At 52.9% G+C, this 20,303-nt stretch overlaps 1 protein-coding gene across 4 annotated transcripts in view; it reads right to left on the bottom strand.

The window, feature by feature from the left end:
- The window catches only part of PRIMA1 (proline rich membrane anchor 1), a 71,553-nt gene that overhangs the window by 15,393 nt on the left and 35,857 nt on the right, over positions 1-20,303 (bottom strand). For all 4 annotated transcript variants that reach the window (XR_013396508.1, XM_015144407.3, XM_077941661.1 and 1 more), the window contains exon 4: positions 4,344-4,473. Coding sequence is in view for 3 of the 4 variants with exons in the window: in XM_015144407.3 (XP_014999893.1) it covers positions 4,344-4,473 (130 nt within the window). In the remaining variant the exon portion in view is untranslated. The remainder of the gene's footprint in view (positions 1-4,343; positions 4,474-20,303) is intronic.

Consider the following 20,303-nt stretch of genomic DNA (forward strand, 5'->3'; position numbering starts at 1 on the left):
TGGGGGTGGGAACGGGAACAGGCCTGGGGCTTGACTCCCAGTTCTAGGCTCTTTTTAACAAATCAGGCTGTCCTGCTGTCAGAAACGTGCCTGTCAGGCCTAGGGGTGGGAGGGTGCCCGGGTGCCAGGGACAGGGGCTCTGGGGCCTGCTCTCCATGCGGCTGTAGATAAAGAGGCTTGTTCACAACAAGCCCAGGGCAATGAAGCCACCAAAGTGCATGTTGCATGGGCTCCCCATGGCTGGGAACCCCCTCTGGAGTCCGGGGTCATCGACAGCGGAGTTGGGGGCCACTGCTCATGCTCATGCAAATTCAAGTAAACAGTCCCCTGGCCTGGCTAATGCACCTCTTTAAGAAACCCCTCCCCAACCCCCACTGGCTACCAGGTCTGGGCAAGGTGTCCCTCCTCTGAACTCCCCCAGCCTGGAGGTTCCCTGAGCATGGTCCACCCAGTGCACAGGTGGGACTTGGTGAAGGTTTGCTGAGTCACAGGAGGAAGCGTTAATTCACCTAATCTGTGTCTAGCAAGTGCTAGTGAGACTTCCTCCTGCCAAGGTCCAGCCCCCTCTCAGCCAGGCCTTGGACACAGATTGAGGGCCCTGCGGGGTGCGCCTTCTACAACTGCAACTCAGCCCTCAGTGTCCGCCCGTCCCTGCCAAGGCCCGTGTCCCAGCAGCTGACACCCCCAGGTGCCAAGGCATCTCCAGAGTCTCCTCCTCCCTGTCCTACCCGATTCTAGAAACATCCTCTCGGCAACCTGGCTCTGAAAGGCTGTGTTGGGGCCATTTACAAAGATCTCTTGGAAATCCCTAGGACTCGAGGGTATGAGAGTCATAAAAAACAAAAAACAAAAAAAGACTAGAGTTTATCACTAAATTTTCCTTTTAATGGTTTTGCAGTGACATGAGATACTTTTGTTTCCTGAGAGAAAAGGCATGTTTCAGATGAATTATTGACAAAAAACAATTGGCCGTGAGCAAGAAATCCTCCACTTGGCTGAAGAGAAATGTGGACAGGCAGCTGGCCTGAGTGAGGATGCTCTCTCTCACAGCCCAGCTGAGGTCAGCGCCTGGGGGGCAGTGGGGAGCACTTTGCTCTGTAGGCAGGGTTGCAGCTTCTGCTGCCTCCTTCTCTCTCCACCAAGGGGTTAGGCCTCCTCCCTAGCCTCCTTCTAGGTGGGTTCTGGCAGCATTGGGCTCTATTTCTGCCTTCACCTGCAGTGAGCACAGTCCCCTCTTGTCATTAAATATCTGCTGCACCAGGGATGCTCTCCCTGGATTATGAAGACCTCGAGGTCAAAGGGCTGGGTCCCATTCCTCAGTGTCCCCAGGTCTTGGTCCAGAGATGATGCAGAGCCTGGTGTGGGGCAGCAAAGGGACCATGCAGCAGAGCGTCCGCTACACCCCACCTGCCTGCTTCACCGGCTTTCTGCCCTGTGCTCCCAGGAGGCTGACCTTACTGACTGTGTGTCCTGATTCCCCTGCTTCTTGGGTTGGGCCAGTGGGAGGCACCCACGGTAAACCTAAGCGTGGAGAGCCGCTGGGAGCATTTCTTCTCCCTTCCTCCCTGTTTTGGGGCTGCTTCTCTGACAGTTCCAACCTCAGCTCCTGCTAGGCGGCCCTTCTCCTAAGTGCGAGTCTCTCACGAGGTTCCCACAGCACTAGTTTCCCGCTCGTCTGTCTTCCTAGAGGTGCTAACCGCTCCCACTCTGCAAGTCCCTGAGTGCCTCACCGGCCCCATCTGCTCTCTGGGCCTGCCCAAAGCGCTGGAATAATCCTCGCCAACCGCTGGAGGAAGCCCCGCCCATGCCCCAGAGGAGCCCCACCCACACCCCTGGAAGAAGCCCCGCCCACGCCCTGGTGGAGCCCCGCCCATATCCCTGGAAGAAGCCTATTATCTGAAGTCGGTCCACTGAGCCATCTGGGATGAGTTCTGTTTTTTCCAGGGTGCTAACAGACCCAGGAGCTAAGAGCTCAGAGAGAATGGAAAGGGACAGACAGGAGGCCCCTCTAGCTGTTCTGAGATGACGCCCCTCACACCCTTCCTGGGACCCCCCAGCCCAGCTGAAACAAAGCCCAGCAGGCTACGCTGGTCGGCACTGCCATAGTGAGCTATTCATGTGACTTTGTTCTCTTTCCCTCCTCCCGTAGAAGCAGGTAGCACATGTCTTCAGGGGAGGTTTGGGGCAGGGAGGGAGGCAGAAGTGGCTCAGGTGTCTTTTGTAAGAACACGAGTTTATATTAAACAGATTATTCATGTTGAGCCTCTCCCAGGGGAAGTGGAGCGTGTCTGCAAGGAGACTGGCAGCCGTGGCCTGGTGGTGCACACTCTTCCCCCATAAAAGTAGCTACTGAAGCTAATCTTCAGTACTTCCTAGTGTCTAGAGTCACAAGCAAAGTCACCACTCAGCCTAGTGACAAAGGCCTCCCCAGTCAGGCTCATGGCTTCCTCCAGCCTCATCTGCCTCGCAGGGGCTTCCTGGTGCCCGGCTGCTTCCCCTCACAGGGGCCTTGACCTAGAATGCCTCCCCTGCTCTGCTACTTAAAACCCTCCTCCCATTCCAGCAGGCCCTCAGCTCAAATGCTTTATAGTCCAGATCAGAATGCACCGTGACTCCTCCAGGCAGCCACAGCAGGCTGCCAGCAAACCTCCCACAGCCTCATGGAGCAGCCTGTGGGCACAGCCTGGGTCTTACCTGTTTGCAGGCCCACCAAGCCTGGCACAAAGGAGGTGCCTACAAAACACGTGGGAATTGGATTAGCTATGTCCCCTGGGAGACTCCAACCATCCACCTTGGTTTTCTTTCTTCCTTTTTTTTTTTTGAGATGGAGTCTTGCTCTGTCGCCCAGTAGCCTGGAGTGCAGTGGTGCAATCTCAGCTCACTGCAACCTCCGCCTCCCGGGTTCAAGCGATTCTCCTGCCTCAGCCTCCCGAGTAGCTGGGATTATAGGCATCCGCCACCATGACCTGCTAATTTTTGTATTTTTAGTAGAGACGGGGTTTTACCATGTTGGTCAGGCTGGTCTCAAACTCCTGACCTCACCTTGGCCTCCCAAAATGCTGGGATTACAGGCGTGAGCCACTGTGCTTGGCCCCACCTTGGTTTTCAAGACTAGGCCCCTACCCAGAGTTACAGGGTCTTGAAGCACTGGGCCTTTCTGTCTGTATGTCCTTCTGGCCTCAGAGAAGCACAGACAGACCTCACCAAACCCCGAGTGTCCCCTCTCCCGCATCCCTGAGGAAGGGCAGGCAGGAATTCCGAGGTCTCTTCTTAGCCCAACACTGGAGTCTAACTCATCAATAACCTGAAACACGGTGCTGTAGTCAGGGCTGGGCTTCGGAGTCTCTTTGTTCTGGGTTCAATTCTGACTCCATTAGTTGCCAGCCATGTACCACGGGTGGCTCTTTAACTCCTTAGAACCTCATCCTCCTCTGCAAAATGGAGCTGATTGGGAAAATGTAGGTGGGGATGAACTAAGAGAACGTTGGTGAGGAGAGGAACCCAGTGCCCGGCTGAGGTATTGCTGATTACAGTTATGCCTGTGTTATTTATCAGTGTTTTTGGAGACTGCCCCACAGCATGTGCATTTTGGGCAGAGGGGGCTCTGAGTTTGGGTTCTCGGCTGGGTGGCAGATGCCCAGGGCATGGCCTGTCCTGCATGGAGCTGCCATGCCTGGGCTCTGCCCCCAGGTATCCTCCCTCCTGTGCCCCGTTACCAGGATGCTCCTGGTCTATTGGCTTTCCACGCCCCCACCCTGTGTGCCTGATCGTGCACTTGTTTTAAGACTTTTACCTTGATATTTTACTTTCTGCTTTTGAATTACTAAAGTGACATCACATAGAACAACCAATTTAAAGAGTAAACTTAAATATTAGGAATGTTCTTAATGTGGGCCCTCTAATTTTGGGAGTCAGGAAATGTTTTAAAAACTTCCTTGGAAATAATTCTGTTGTTAACAACTCCTATTACTCTTTGGTGCTTTGCAACATTTTCGTATTTTTCACCTTGCACTGGGCCTGACATATAATTGGTGCTAATCAATTGCTTGTGGAATCAAACTCCCTAAAGTGACAGAGACATTATTTCTGAGATCAACTTTAAAAATTTCGGCAATGAAAAAGATCAAAGGAAAAATAAAATAGACGCAGCAAATTCAGCAAAATCTTGATGAACTGTTGAATCGGGGTGAGGGTAGATGGAAGGTCACTGTATGTTCTTTCTGCTTCTTATATGCTTAACAACTTTTATAATTTAAAATAACGATACAGGATGTGTGTAGGAGCCCCAAGCCCAGCTGGGGTTCCCTTCGGCTTGGAGCTGGGCGCGGTGGGTGAGCACTCACCTTTTTATGGCTTTGTAGCAAATGATGACAAGCACAGTCAGGAACACCAGGGAGGCACAGCATACGGCAATGATGATCACCAGCCCCGACCACCAGCTTTCCTCAGTGGGGCAAGAGGTAGAGTTGGGAGCTGAAGAGACAGGAGAAGCGTGAGTGTCCCCTGGATGAGCTGGTCATGGCCAGTGACAGAGGTGGGACCATCATGGGTGACACCAACAAAGGCATGGGGAGGCCACTGGCATCCATCACCTAGATGAAGGCTCCCTGACCTTTCCTGCCATCCCTGCCCCCACCCTGCAGCAGGTGACATCATGGCTGGCCCCCAGCCAGGCTGGCCTCCGAGCGCCTCCATCCCTGTCCCAGCGTGCTCAGAGCAGGGGCTAAGCGCCGTGCCCCTGGCCATCCATCCTCCCTCGGCATGAGCTAACTGACAGCACGGTCAGGTCTAATTTCCCATGAAAAATAACAGAGCGTCTCATTCTCTCAGCTGAGGCACTAAATCTGGTTCCTCTGCCGGCAGGGGTGGGGAGCAGGGCTCATAGGGGATGCTGAGGGAGGAAGGAGAGAAAGGGAGGACGGCCAATGTCCATTTCTTAAGCTGATTTCTTGCAAGACACAGACTTTCTCCCTTCTTGGATTCAGTCCATGGGGTGGGTATTTGCCGTTATGTCAGTTTGCATGGGGGTGGCCAAAATTGGGAAAAGTGTCATTGACAAGGCACCAGACGCTGGTGCTACAGGGCCCTCTTTTAGTTACTCAATCCATGGAGTCCTTGGGGTGAAGCTGTCCTCCCTCCCTTGGCACAGGCCGTGTTGGGTGGACCTGAAGGACTTGTGTCAGTGAGGCCGGTTCACTTTCCTCTGAGAAAAGCAAAGACATCACACAGCCTCATCCCAGGACTTCTGGGAAGACTCAGACACAACTGGAAAGGAGTGCCCAGAATTGCAAAAGGAAGGGAGGGAGGAAGGAAGGAAATGAGAGGTAAAAGAGGAAAAAAAGAGAAAGGGGGATAATGAGGGAGGAACAAAGGGATGGATGGATGGACAGACAGAGAGACAGTATTAACTTTGGACAGGTCTCCAAGATGTGAATATATGCAAAAGAATCAGAAATACACCCCAGACTTGGTGGCCACTCTATAATAGATACTTTGAGGGGTGCAATAGTAAGTGAGGAACCAGGGGATGACTTCCCAAAGGGTAATATGGATGGCTTCATTATTATGATTTTTATCAAAGTGTAATATACATCTAGTGAAATGCACCCCCCATCTTAAAAGTACCATCCTCTGAACTTTGACAAATGCATGCACCAGTGGAAGCCACACCTCCTGCATGACACAGAATATTTTCAACAGCCCAGAAAGTGTCCCTGTGCCTCTTTCTAATCAATCCCACCCTGGGGGCAACCGCTATTCTGATTTCTAAAATCATCAATTACATTTGCTTGGTTTTGACATTCACATACATGGGGTCATGCAGTATGTATTTTTTTGGTTCCTTTATTTAGCATAGTGTTTTTGAGATTCATCCATGTTACTGTGTATTTCAGCAGCTCCTTCCTTCATTGCTGAATAGTATTTATATGAACATATCACAATTTTTTTTTTTTTTGAGACAGAGTTTCGCTCTTGTTGCCCAGGCTGGAGTGCAATGGCTCACTGCAACCTCTGCCTCCCGGGTGCAAGCGATTCTCCTGCCTCAGCCTCCCAAGTAGCTGGGATTACAGGCATGCGTCACCACGCCCGACTAATTTTGTATTTTTAGTAGGGACGGGGTTTCTCCATGTTGGTCAGGCTGGTCTCGAACTCCCAGCCTCAGGTGATCTGCCCACCTCGGTCTCCCAAAGTGCTGGGTTTATAGGCGTGAGCCACCGTGCCCGGCCACAATTTGTTTATCCATTCACCTGATGCCCAACACCTAGGTTGTTTCCAGTTCTGACTATTGTGACTAGAACTGCTATAAACATTTGTGTACAAGTCTTTGTACAGACGCATTTTCCTATTTCTCTTGGATAAATATCTAGGAGTGGAACTGCTGGGTTGTGTGGTATGTGTATGATAAACTTTAGAAGGACATGCCAAGCTGTTTTTCCTGAATGCTTGTACCTTTGTACCTTCTGTGCAGCGTGAAGAAAGGTGGAAAGAAGAAAGAAGATGGGAAGAAGGGGCGGTTACTGATTTGTTGCAGCTGGATTAGGAGCTCCAGGGAGCCACCATGTGTTTCCCAGTGAACCAAAACCCCACTAACAAATGCAAGGTCCCCAGGAGAGAGCCCCAGATGTCACAGAGACCAAGTAGAATCAGAAATGCTTCCTGATGGTGGCTCAGGCCTGTAATCCCAGCACTTTGGGAGGCCGAGGAAGGTGGATCACCTGAGGTCAGGAGTTTAAGACCAGCCTGACCAACATGGGGAAACCCCGTCTCTGCTAAAAACACAAAAATTATCCGGGCATGGTGGCAGGCGCCTGTAATCCCAGCTACTCGGGAGGCTGAGGTAGGAGAATCGCTTGAACCCAGGAGATGGAGGTTGCAGTGAGCCGAGATTGTGCCATTGCATTCCAGCCTGGGAAACAGAGATTCCATCTAAAAAAAAAAATCAATAAATAAAATAAAATAAAATAAAATAAAAAGAAAGAATGCTTCGTGAGAGATGGCTGATAGGAGGATGCCACTGGGCTTCTCAGCTAGGGCAGGACCAGGCCTTTAGAAACCTCAACACTGAAAAGATACAGAAGATAGCATTGAAAATAGGAATGAACTCTAAAATACAAAAAAGGAGAGCCACGGGGTTTCTCATTCCCCCATGATGAACTTGTTCAATGGTTTCTTGGTGAAATATCCCACAAAACATCCTTCTCTACAATTTCGCACTTTGGGGTATCCCTGACTTGGCTGTGTCCTCCTGGGGTGATGTCCTCACCTTCCCTACACTCTGGGAAGTCAGAAGTCACTGCTGGAGAGTCAGAAATATAGCCAGATCATCCAAGGCTGTTCTGTCTACACTGCACCCCCAAGCCCCAAAGGTTTACCTCCTCATTTTCACCACAAAGGGAAGCAATTTTGGTTTCCATGGCTCTACTTCAGGTTGTGACTCCTCTGGGAGAGACCCCAGGGCCATGCCTGCCACCAATGGTCCAGGACCACAGACGGTCACACTGACACTCCTGTGGCTGCGGACAGATCTACTAGTGTGTGGTCTTAGCCAGGGGCTGCCGCACCCCATCCGGTAAGCCCTTAGAAATATTGGGGTGGGTGCTGTCTTTGGCTGTCGCAATGTGTGATCCCAGCAGCTATGGATGTTAATGACAATGAACTGGATATTCTCACACAAGGTAGAATTGTCCCTTGAAAAATGCCAACAGGGCCCCTGTTGAGAAATTTCATCAACTTGATTATAAGCCTCATAGGGAATTTGGCACTGAATTTCACAGCGCCTCTCTTCTTTACATTCCCCGTTAGTTGGGTGGGAATTTTCTTTTGCTATTCCTTTTCAAACATAATTGATACTGAAAGCAGTAAGCCCATGGCTCGCAGCATCCTGCACAGGTTCCCCTCTAATATTCTGCAAGCACACTCATCACCGCATGTGTGTGAGAAAACTACCCAAGGCAAAAACGCTAACAGCTATGAAATGAGGGAGGCATTTTGTGAAACCTAGTCAAGGCATACATCTTGGATTTTGCTCAGAAAACCAGCTGTTGTGTTCAAAGAATGCATCCTTATTTATCCTTGCTTGAGTCAATTAGAGAATGTTGGAGCTGGAGGAAGTCTAGGAGGTGTTATCTCAGAAAAGAGAATACAATGTGGAGTCTCAGGATCAACAAGCAACTTTCCCATGGGCCAGGGTTGGGACCCTGATCTTTGGGCTACAGGCTGGGTCCATCCCTGCCTGAACTTTCCTCCCATGGGGTGTGGCCAGCACCTCTTTCTGGAGGTGCTAAGACAGCTTACATGTGCGCAGATTGATGGTTCATATTCGAGAAGATAGCATCATGAAGGTGCTCATTCAGTCATTTGTTCATCCAGCAAACTGAGCACCCTCAGTGCCTGGCACTGTGCTGGGATCTGGAGGTACAAAGATAAATCAGACGTAAACTGCGCCTTTACCAGGGCTGGCGCCAGCTGCCCCATGGATTGTTAATTACAAAGCTAAGGCCTGATCATCTTGCTCAGGAGTCTCCGGGGGAAGAGGCATGCATGAATTGCTCATACGGGAGGTGAAGGTTATTTCAGGGGTGTGGATGATGCCTTATGAGAGACAGGTGGTCAGACAGGGAGGCTGAGACAATCAGAGAGTGCTAAGTTCCAGGACTGAGGCTACCTGGGCTCTCTGCCTCCTCTGTCACCCCCTCTACCTCCCAGCCAAGATTCTGCAAACACAACAGAAAGGCAGGAGCTGTCCTGACATCTCAGGGGTCGCAACACTTTGTCTCCCCTGAGGCTCAGTGAGGCTTTGTCCACTGTATTCATTAAACACCCCTGACACCTGTAAAGATGATGAAGCTGGCAGCCAGAGAGAGCAGCTGCGAGCTGCCCAGGCTCAGTTTTGCTTCCTCAGAGGAGCGGCTGTCTTTTCGTTATGAGATGCATCGTTAAAAGCCTTGGACTTCTGCTTCCAGCCAAGATGGAGTAACAGGGGCCAGATCTGCCCTCCTGTCTGAAACATCCAAACCCATATGGTTTTTTGAAACATCCAAAACCATACCAAAGATGTGAAACAGTGGTTTTTAAAAGAGGCAACCAAAGACAGTGATTCCTATGAGGTGAGTCCTACCACAGGCCCAGCTCACTGCCTTGAGAGAGTTTCCAAAACAGTAGTGCAGGAAGGGAGAATCCGCAGGGCCTGGCCAGCTCCATAAGTTGGAGAGAATCAGCTGAGAATCCAGAGAATGAACAAGACAGATGAGGTCTCTCCCCAAGGGAACTCTGAGAAGAGTAGAAGAAGCCAGTGGTAAGCAAATACACCAATGAATATATAATGGCACATCGTGGCAAGTGCTGTGAAATAAATAGAAAAGATAGGTCCCATGGATGTTTGCAGAAGAAGCAGGTGGGGTGCGCAGCTTTGGATGTGCCCACCTGTATGGGGTCCAGGGAGGCTAAGGAGATCAAGGAGAACCAGAAAATTCCCTTGGGCAGGGTGGGGGAGGTGGGCTTGTGGATCCACCCAAGGTTCAATGCATGAAAGAAGTGTGTGAGGTCAGACAAGCCCTCCAGGTACTCTTGGTGGCAAATGCCTCCCCTATCGTCCTCATAGGGTTTTTGTGACTATCAAAGGAGATGATGGAGGCAGCATTTTGGTGGGTACCAGGAATAGCAAAGACTTCAAGGTCCTACTAGGCACAATGGTGCATAGCTCAGTTATATTCCCCCTTCAGAAGTGGAGAAACTGAGGCCACACAGTCAGGGGCCTTGAAACAGTACTCACGGCTACCTCAATACATACTAATGTATGACCCGGGCAAACAGCTGTCCCGGTCAGAGCCAGCTGTTGGAGAGAAGCTGCGCACAGGAGGTGCTGGACTGACAGGAGGGAACAGATCCAGGGATGAATGAATCAAACAGCGAGTAGGTTGGAAACATCTCAGTTTTGCAAGATATCTTTAAATAGGAATGCAGTCTGGGTCTAGAAGAGCGGAGTGAGAGCCATGTTCTTGGTGTTTTTTTTTTTTTTTTTTTTTTTTGAGACGGAGTCTCGCTGTGTCTCCCAGGCTGGAGTGCAGTGGCCGGATCTCAGCTCACTTCAAGCTCCGCCTCCCGGGTTCACGCCATTCTCCCGCCTCAGCCTCCCAAGTAGCTGAGACTACAGGCGCCCGCCACCTCGCCCGGCTAGTTTTTTGTATTTTTAGTAGAGACGGGGTTTCACCGTGTTAGCCAGGATGGTATCGATCTCCTGACCTCGTGATCCACCCGCCTCGGCCTCCCAAAGTGCTGGGATTACAGGCTTGAGCCACCGCGCCCGGCCTGTTTTTGGTTTTAAAATTGCTTCTCCATTGTGAGATGGAGGCTTTATCTACAGCTGAGCCTCTTGACCCTGTGAGTGGGCAGCCCAGGCAGCCCACACGGCTCCCTGGTTCTGGAGCACAGCCTCAGTGCCAGGCATTGCTGGTGACACCATGGGCATGCTGGGGGCCTCTGGGCCTCAGAGGCATCATTAGATGGCTCTCCTAACTTTCCAAGTCTTTGGGGACTCAAGCCCTGGGCTGCCTGAACGGCTTCCTGACTGTCCCTCAGGAGCTGAAAGGGCCTGGCGCTTAACTGGCCTTGATTGCAGTCAGGTGGGAGCTGTCACTGCAGTTGCTCTCTCTGCTTCTGGCTTCCTGAGCAGCCCAGCTCCAGGCCCATCAGGCGGGTCACAACTGCTGACAATGCAGTCTAGTGCCACTTGTCTAGGGCCCCCTGCGCCGTAGAGATCAGCCTCTGTCTCCCTCAAGGAGCCAGTATTGGTGAAGGTGCTTCCCACACCTCCGAGAACAAGTTCAGCCTTTGTTGTGGGAAACCGAAGGCAGAAGTACCTGGGCTGGGAGTTGTTTCTCTGCCTTAAAACGAGTGTGGGCCTGGTGACTCGGCCATGGGGAGCAGAGGTGAAAGGAGTCACAGCCCTGCTCCAGGGACAGTCTCATGGCACCGCTGGTCCTCAGCGTGTGCAGGGGTCCCGTTCGGCACCGCTCCCTCCCACCCACTAAAGGGTCTTGAGGAAACGATCCAGCATGTCACGGAAAAGTGCAAATGCACAGGACTCGCCGCACCCTGGAAGGGGGCAGGATGCTGAAAAGCACTTAGGAACGTGCGTCCTCTTCGGCCCTGCCTCAGCCAGCTTGCTGAAGCCCCCACTGGTTTTGTCTGGCTCACAAAGACAGTGTGGGGGCTGGAGCTTTGCTAAAGATTTGTGTGATGCAGAATCTGTTTTGTAGACCCTTTGGACAGAGGGGGAAACTGAGGCTCAGAAAAGGGGAGGAGCCTGCCCGAGGTCACACAGGGACCCGACCCAGGTCCTTCGGTCTCAGCCTTATTTATGAACTGCCCCCAAAGCACCGCAAAGGCTGCGGTTTCTCTGCAGTCTCTTCTGGGCTGACCACCCTTTCCCTGCCTCAGGGCCCCCAGCCCCAAGGCCACCGAGGAAGGAGTGGCATGGGAGCAGGGCCGGCCACTCTTCTGTCGGCCTGACCCCACACAGGGTCCCATTGTCTCAGGGACACAAGGGGCCGCCTCTCAGGCCACTGCTCTCCATTCCTGGGCACAGGGTGCCCTCGGGGAGGCCTGTGCCAGGGCGTCCACCTCCTATGGCGGCTGGGGGAGGTCTGGAGAGCCAGCCTGGGTGCGGGGCTGCTCACTCACTCTTCACCCCGAAGGCATCAGAGCACATGGGCTGCACTCGAAAACCACAAACACAAAATCAGACCTCGATGCCTTGGCCAACCTCTGCAACAAGCTCCTATTTCTACAGAGAAATGAGAAATCTCCTTTGGGGTGTACCTGGATGAACACAGTGCCCTTGTGCACCTACAATTCAGGGGCCCCCACTCCTTCTCTGTCAGTGGGAATTTGGCTCAGGCTTCTGGGTTTAGCATGGAGACGCCCTGTTTCATAAGTCTCCCCATTCCTCCCTCCAATCATGGGTTCCTACAGCAGGAAGCTCCTGGCTACCCGTAACCACAGGTGAGAGGCACCCGTGCCCAGCCCACGCTTAACAGAAAGCCAGAGAGGTGCACCTAGCCCTCTGGGGCACAAAGCTCCTGGGGGTGCCTCAGTGGTCTGCTTTTTCCAAAACTAAGGGGCACACCCTTCTCTACTGTGCAGGAGGGAAGCAGTTTGTGGGCACTGCAGCCTAAATGGGGCTCCTGCCCTGCAACCTGTAGCCCCGGGCAGGGGTGGGAGGGGAGTATCCCAGGGAAGTGATGCTGGCTTGGCCTGTTTTGGGGCAGTCTGCCTCTTGCCCACTTCCCCCACGCTGCCTCCTGCATGCCAACCATGCCCCTTCCTGCCCCAGGAAGCTGGGCTTCGGTGGTCGGCAGCATGGAGCACGCCCCCCTCTCACCCACCACAGATGGGAACAGTGGGCCTGTGGATATGCATAACGCCTTGGTCAGCCTGTGGTGGGTGGTGTGGCAGGAAGTCAGACCTCAAAGTGCCACCAGGACGGTCTTAGGGCTCCAGAGCAGCCCAAGCCACAAGGGTGGGCCAGGCTGGACTCTTCACTGAGCTTCATGGGGAGAGTTGTCAGAGCCCCGGGTCCCACCCTCATCACTGTACGAATGGTCCCGAAAACATTCTCTCTGCCCTCAGCCTTTTCTCAGCAACTGCTTTGTGTGTGCAGCACCTTTCAGGCCCCCAGCCCCGCCTGGTGGGCCCCCTGTGCTGGAGGCATCCAACAGGGAGTGGGGCCTCCTTGCCCTGTGCTCCTCAATACCGCTGGGGCAGTGCCTTCCTCCTGGCTCAGGCCCCCACCTGGGCATTTCCTCTGCCCTCTGAGTGGCCACATCCTGCGGCTGCTCCCTCCGAGCCCCTCTCCACCTTCTCCCTGACTCCAGCCCTGTGCTGGGTCTTGCTGGGTTATCTCGGTTGTCCCATCCCCCCACCAGCCCTTCCTTCCTGGGGTATCATATCAGCTGCCCAGTTCAGCACAGTGGTTATCCACACTGGCTTTGAATCAGAAGGACCAGGAGTTAAAATCCGGATCCTGACTTTGGGCAAGTCATCGACTCTGTTGGATTTAATCTCAGTTTCTTCCACTATAAGTCGGGGGAAGGCAACAGAACCACCTCCTCAGGGCTGGTGCAAAGACAACATGAGAGACAGGATCAGAGAGCCAGCGGCAGACACCCCTCCACCACCTGCCCAGGTCCTTCCCCTTCTTCCTGCAGAACTCCGATTCCCCTCCTGTGTCCCTCGCCCTCCAGAGGGCCTAGGCTTTGGGAGAGGTGGGCTCAGTCTAGTAGGTGGGTTTTCAGGGGTCGCAGCCAGGCCTGGTTGTTCCAGTACTTATGCCCCAATTGGTTTAGGGGTCATAGGGTTCCGGCAAGGACAGGAGAGGAAAAGTCCGCTGGGTGGTCCTGGGAATGGTTTCCCGGCTCTTAAGGGAGATGCAGAGGAGGTGGCTTCTCCTGCACACTGCTGCTTCCTTTACTCCAAAGCTGAGCAGCTTATGGGGATTGAGGGTGCTGGGGTGCAGGGTTGAGGGGGGTTTCAGTGTGATGTAGGGTAGTCAGGGTCAGTCTCCAGAGAACACATTGGAGCAAAGACTGGAATTCGGCAGGGGTTTCATCATGCAGGTGTCTGGGGGAAGGAATGGCCAGAGTGCAGGCCCTGAGGAGAGCACGGGCCCCGAGGTGAGCGCGGGCCCCGAGGTGAGTGCGGCCCCGAGGTGAGTGTGGGCCCCGAGGTGAGTGTGGGCCCCGAGGTGAGTGTGGGCCCTGAGGTGAGTGTGGGCCCCGAGGTGAGTGTGGGCCCTGAGGTGAGCGCGGGCCCCGAGGTGAGTGCGGCCCCGAGGTGAGCATGGGCCCCGAGGTGAGCGTGGGCCCTGAGGTGAGTGTGGGCCCCGAGGTGAGTGTGGGCCCTGAGGTGAGTGTGGGCCCTGAGGAGAGCGCGGGCCCCAAGGTGAGTGTGGGCCTGGCAGTTCTGGGGAGCAGGAAGGAGGCCAGTGTGGCCGAGAGGGAGTGGCGAGGGGAGACTAGAAGGAGATGGGACCACATGGGGCCTTGGGGATGCCATCAGGAGGCCGTGGGGAGGACTCAAGGGAGGGTGGTGAGTTCTGACCTACAGGTCAGCACAGTCCCTCTGTGTTGAGACTGGGTGTGTGGTGGGGAAGGGCGGGAGGCTGTGGGGAGACTGCAGATAACCTAGCAGGGAGATGGCGGGGCTCAGACTCGGGATTCTCAGCAGAGTTGGTGAGAAAAGGTCAGAGTCTGGAAATGCTTTCAAGGTAGATTTCATGGAAATGTGGATGTGGGCGGCAGACACAGAGAGGAGCAAGGATGACTCTGAGGGTTTCGAGCTGTGCTTGTGGGAGGAGGAAGCTGTCACCAACTGATGTGGAGGGTTCCTGGGTCTGTGCAGCTTTGGGACGGGTGTGGAGGTCAGGTGTGAAGTTGGAAATTGTCACACACCATGGGAGACGGTGAGAAAGCAGCCGGGGGGGGGACTCTGCATTCAGAATCGAGGGCTGGAGGCAGCCATTTGGGAGTGGTCAGCACCCAGCCCTGGGGCTGCAGGGGGTCGTCAAGTGGGGGAGGGTAGACAGAGGGGAGAAGAGGACCAAGGCCTGGCCCTGGGGCACCTCAACATGAGGAGGTGCAGAGGAGGGTGAGAGGGGAGGCCAGCAAGGAAGGCGGCCCAGGCCATCCGGTCCTGCAGCCACGTCGGGAAGGGACGTCCAGGACGAGGGGAGGTCAACTGTGTCCACCGCAGCTGACGGTCAAGTACAGCCAGGCTGGGAGCCGGCCACGGGATGGAGCCACGTGGCAGTTGGCTGCTGGCCGCTGAAAAGTGGTTTGGCGGGAGTGGAGGGAGGAAGCCCGATTCGGGGAGGCAAAGAAAGAATGAGAGAGAGGAAATGGAAACCGTGGGGACGCACAACTCGCAGTTCGAGGTTCACTGCAAAAGGGAGCGGCGTCGTGGAGCCGATTCCGGTGGGAGAAGTCATGGGAAGGATTTTAAGGCAGGAGGTGGTGTGCGTGTGGGTGAGAGTGTGGGGGAGTATGTGCGTGGGAGTATGTGTATGAGTGTGTGTGTGTGTGACACAGTACGTGGGAGTGCATATGAGTGTGTGTGAGTGTATGAGTGTGAGTGGGGAGTGTGGGAGTGTGTGAGACTGTAAGGGGGACTGAATGGGAGTGTGATTGTGGGAGTGAGTGTGTGAGTGTATGAATGTGTGTATGAGTGTGAGTGGGAAGTGTGTGAGTGTGGGAGTGTGTATGAGTGTGCGAGAGTGTAAGGGGGACTGAATGGGAGTGTGATTGTGGGAGTGAGTGTGAGTGTATGAGTGTGTGAGTGGGGTGTGTGGCAGAGTGTGTGTATGAGTGAGAGTGTAAGGGGGACTGAATGGGAGTGTGATTGTGTGTGAGAGAGTGTATGAGTGTGTATAAAGTGAGAGCGGGGAGAGAGGAGTGAGGGGCCCACAGGGAGCAAGGACAATGCTTGGCCAGATGAGGAAACTGAGGCACACAGCAAGGTTGTCCAACCTCATTCAGGTGGGTGCTGGAGCTGGGATTAAACCCAGACAGTCTGGCTCCAGGGCCAACCTGTGACGGCTGCATGGACACAAAGCAGGCAAGTCACCGCATACGACAAACAGCCAGGAGAGACCCTTTTCGGGGAGACTGGGAGACTGGAGGGAGCAACGTGGTGTGTGGAAAGGGGCGATGGGACCACCCTGGGCATCAGGAAAGCCTCTCTGAGGAGGCGACGTTTAAGACAGGGTGTGGGGGTAGCCCTATGACAAGGTGCCAGCAAGGAAAGGAACGGGGGACACAGGCAGCGGCACCGGGAGCCTCTCTGCCCCCCTGGACCCTGAACCCTGGGTGAGGGGCTCTGTGGCCTTCCATCTATGGCTCCTAATCTGTAGCCTGTGCTCTGCGGGCCACTTGCTCCCCTGGCTGATTTATTTCTGCACGGTGCTCTGTGCGCGGAGCCCAGTTTGGTGGCAGATTGGCTGCTTATCATCAAGGGCACTGTTCTCAGGCTTGCCTCCTGACGGGGCATTAAAAAAAACCCAATACATTATTAATAATTGTCTCCATCATTCCTGTGCCTAATTAGGAAAGGAAAATTATGAATTGGGCATATGTCTCTTGGTGGGGGCAGCCTCAGCTTTTCCCCGTGTGAGGGAGACTCTGGATGGAGGCTGGGGCAGGAGCCGAGAACAGCAGGTCGCTGCCTGGTAGAATTAATTACGCTTCTGGTAGCGACTGGAGAACACGTCCCCCTTGTTTTTGCCCAAACAGCCCTCTTTGTTAGACTCCTTAAGGCAAGGCCTTGTTACTCAACAGCATCTACTCTCTTTTAGTAGCTGCATTCCACTCCTTTTCTGTCCTGGCCCTTGGTCCCCTCCCCAGATCTGCCAGGCCTTCTGTTCCCACCAGGGCTGAAGATGCGCGGCTGTGCAGAAGGTCCACATACTTGCCAGCTTTAGAACAGCCCAGCACCTTTGAGAAGTGACGAGAGGGGGCCACATTCAGAACTTGCGCCCACCCACCCTCATTGCCATGATGACGATTCCTCATTCAGTTGCTAATCCACTCACTGATTCACTCAACACACATCTGTTAAGAGCTTGTCGTGTGCCATGCACCATGCTAGGTACTGGGGACAGGATGGACCCTGTCCTCATGATGCTTATAATCTACTGGAAATTGGACATTCATTAAATCATCACCAAGTAAATGCAGACTGATTCCCAGCTCACCGGGACACTTAACTGCATGTGACTTTTGTAACAATAGGAAGCTGAGAAACAAAAATGAGAATGACTTGACATGGAGAGCCAGTGTGAGTTGACTGAACATAATAGGCTCATCTTTGCTTGTGAGAGCTTGTGACCTTGGGAAGGGAGAATGCTCCCAATGGTATACATTAAATGCCCAGCAGAGCCCTGACACCTATTTGATGCTCAATAGATTGCTTTCTCTCAAGGGGGCACTTAATTGACAGGTGATGAGACTGGGTGCAGTGGCTCACACATGTAATCCCAGCACTTTAGGAGGCCAAGACAGGAGGATCGCTCAAGCCCAGGAGTCTGTGACCAGCCTGGGCAACATAGCAAGACAAAAAGTTAAAAAATTAGCTGGGATAAGTAGGCTGGGTGCAGTGGCTCATGCCTGTAATACCAGCACTTTGGGAGGGCTACACGGGCAGATCACCTGAGGTCAGGAGTTGCAGACCAGCCTAGCTAATATGGTGAAACCCCATCTCTACTAAAAATACAAAAAAGTAGCCAGGGGTGGTGGCACATGCCTGTAGTCCCTGCTTCTTGGGAGGCTGAGGCAGGAGAATCAGAATCGCCTGAGCCCAGGAGGCAGGAGGCAGAGGTTGCAGTGTGCCAAGATCATGCCACTGCACTCTAGCCTGGGTGACAGAGCGAGACTCTGTCTTAAAAAAAAAAAAAAAATTAGCTGGGATAGTGAGACAAAAAATAGTGTGACAAAAAAGGTTAAAGTTATCTGGGCATGGTGCTGCATGCCTGTAGTCCCAGCCACGTGGGACTTGCACTGGGAGGCTGAAGCAAGAGGATGGCTTGAGCCCAAGCAAGAGGATGGCTTGAGCCCAGGAGTTTGAGGTTGCAGTGAGCTATGATGATGCCACTGCATTCTAGCCTGGGTGACAGAGCAAGACCCTGTCTCAAAACAAACATGATGGGGCCCTCATGAATGCTCCATCCGGTAGAATGTGCTCTGTCTAATCAGTCATAATCACTTTGCAGAGGGGTTCAGGGTCAACTTAGACCAGTGGTTGACACTGATCTGAAGGCCAAATCTGGCCCACCACCTGTTTTATAAATAAAGTTTTATTGAAACACAGACACACTTATTTGTTTACACTTTGTCCATGGAAGTCTGTATGGCCTGCAGAGTCTGAGATACGCTATCTCACCTTTTACAGAAAGGTTTTTTTACCCCTAATTTAGAGGAGTCTTAACCTGAGATTCTTAGACAAGCTTGGAAGAGTGGTCTGAAAGTGCCCTGAAATTACACCACAAATTTGTATTTTGCAAGTAAGCAATCCACTCCTTCCATATTATTTTTAGAAGGCCCTTTACCCTAAAGATCACACCAAGGCCCGAGTGGGAGTCTCTGGGCATGGGGCACAGGGCTCCATCTTGCCTGGGAGTTTTCACGGTGACAATGTGGTGAGAATGCAAAGCACAGCAGAGAGACAGGCACAAATTTGGATCCTGATGTGGCCACACCATACCCACGAAGTGACCCCCAGACAAAGCACTTACATTTTACAAGCCTCAGTTTCCCATCATCAAAGGGTGACAACAGTCCCTGGAAGGCTGTGGGGAGCTGCTTTCCACCTGCTGGCCGGGACGTGGGAACTCTGCTCTGGAGGCAGAAAAGTGTCACCTGAAGCTACCTTCCTGGCACCTGTAGCCCTTCTTCAGGGTCTGCCACTAGGGCTGCAGGGTGGCTATGCACAAGGTGGGGAGCCCAAGAAGTGATGTCCCATGCCCTGCAGAGCATCCTCCACCAGTGACTGACAGGTGCTAAGTGTGACAGCCTGGCTGGTGACACCTATAGGCTGAAATTGCCTTTGCAGGACTTGGCCTGAGATGGTGCTTTCACTCAGCTTCCCCCTTGCCCTATCCTACCACTTCTGTTGCCTCCTTGGTCTCTCCTGGGGAGCACTTCATTTAAAAATTCTTGTGTTAGGATCTGAGGACAGGTTCCACATCAGGAACCCCAGACATGAGGTTACCAAGATGCTGAAAGCTCCTGGCCTCCTTCTAAAGCATGAAACAAGAGATGAAATTATATCCCAATGAGATGCATGTGAACTTTCCACATTCTAGATGACTCCTTCCCAGAACCACCCTTGGCTAGTTCTCTGGGCAGAGCCTAAGTCCTGTTTAAAAGGATCCTGTAGCGTTAAGCTAAGAATGATTTGAGTCCAAGTTGAGACCAAAAGGGATGATGACACGGCTGAGAAGAATCACTGCTGCTCAGTTGGTCTTTGTTAAAAAAGGAATAAACCTGAAATGTCTGTGGCTCTGGGACAAAACCATACGTAGTATTGAAGAAAACAATATCCATGTTGACAGTCCAGAGCTGTATTATCTAATACAGTAGCCACCAGCCACATGTGGCTACTTAAATTTAAATTCCTTAAAATTGGATACATCAAGAACTCAGTTCCTCTGTTGCACTGGCCATATATTTTAAGTGCTCAATATCTACATGTGGTTAATGGCTACTGTTTTGCACAGCACAGACCTAGATCAGTTCCAGCATCGCAGAAAGTGTATTGGACTGTCCAGAGTATTGGGAGGTGGGATGTTCTGCTTCTCTTTCCAGAAAGGAACGAGGAGCCGTTTTCTTACCCTACTAAAAGCAAATGGAGACAGCCACCCAGATCCGCCAGGGTTATCTAGGTTCAAAGCACATTTTTCTTAGATTCTTTTATTTGATTCTCAGATCCCCTCCTCCTGAAACAGGCAAGGCAGGGATCATTAGAACTATTTATAGATAAGGAAACTGAGGGTTCCGAAGGTCAAAGAAGCAAAATCACAGAGCTGCGAGTAAAGTGACAGAGTCAGGGCTTGGGAGACCGCAGGAGGGAGACCCCCCTACCCCGGCAAGCCAACGCTCTGCTGAGCTGGAAACATGCCAGGGCATATTCTAACCCCACGCGGGGCCCCTCACTCCCTCTCTCTTTCAGCAGCCACGTGGCTTGGTGAGTGGAACACCTGAATCTAAAAAGTACTCACTATGTCTTCCTGAAAATAACAAAGCAGAGGGCTGCCCCGGCTCCAGCCTCCTCGATGGGCAGTTGTGCCACTGTGGTGAAACGGGGCCAGGCCCCAGGCCCACGAGAACTCCGCCAGTGCAATACCCAAAGACAATTTCTGTGACACTGGCTTGTCCAAGGATGGGGCACACCGAGACTTGGGCAGGTTTGGCAGCCAGCTCCTGCCTGGAAATTGAGTTCTCTGTCTGGACGAGCAGCCCAGTCTGAAGATCCGGGGCATGCAACCTGGGTTATGGCACTGTCATCGAAGCCCTTTGGATGTCTGCAAGTTACTTCACTTCTCTGGACATCAAATGCCCATCTGCCCAATGGGAGTGGTGACCTTGGGCTAGGGCAGGGGTCCTCAACCTTGACATCGTGGACAATTTGGACTGGATAGCTCTTTGTGGTGGGGGCTGTCCTGTGCGCCATAGAATGCCTCACAGCATCCCTGGCCTCTACCCACTACATGCCAGTAGCACCCCTCCCCCAGCTGTGATGACCAGATGTCCCCT

The sequence above is a fragment of the Macaca mulatta genome, chromosome 7 (assembly GCF_049350105.2).
Source record: "Macaca mulatta isolate MMU2019108-1 chromosome 7, T2T-MMU8v2.0, whole genome shotgun sequence".
Classification (NCBI taxonomy): domain Eukaryota; kingdom Metazoa; phylum Chordata; class Mammalia; order Primates; family Cercopithecidae; genus Macaca; species Macaca mulatta.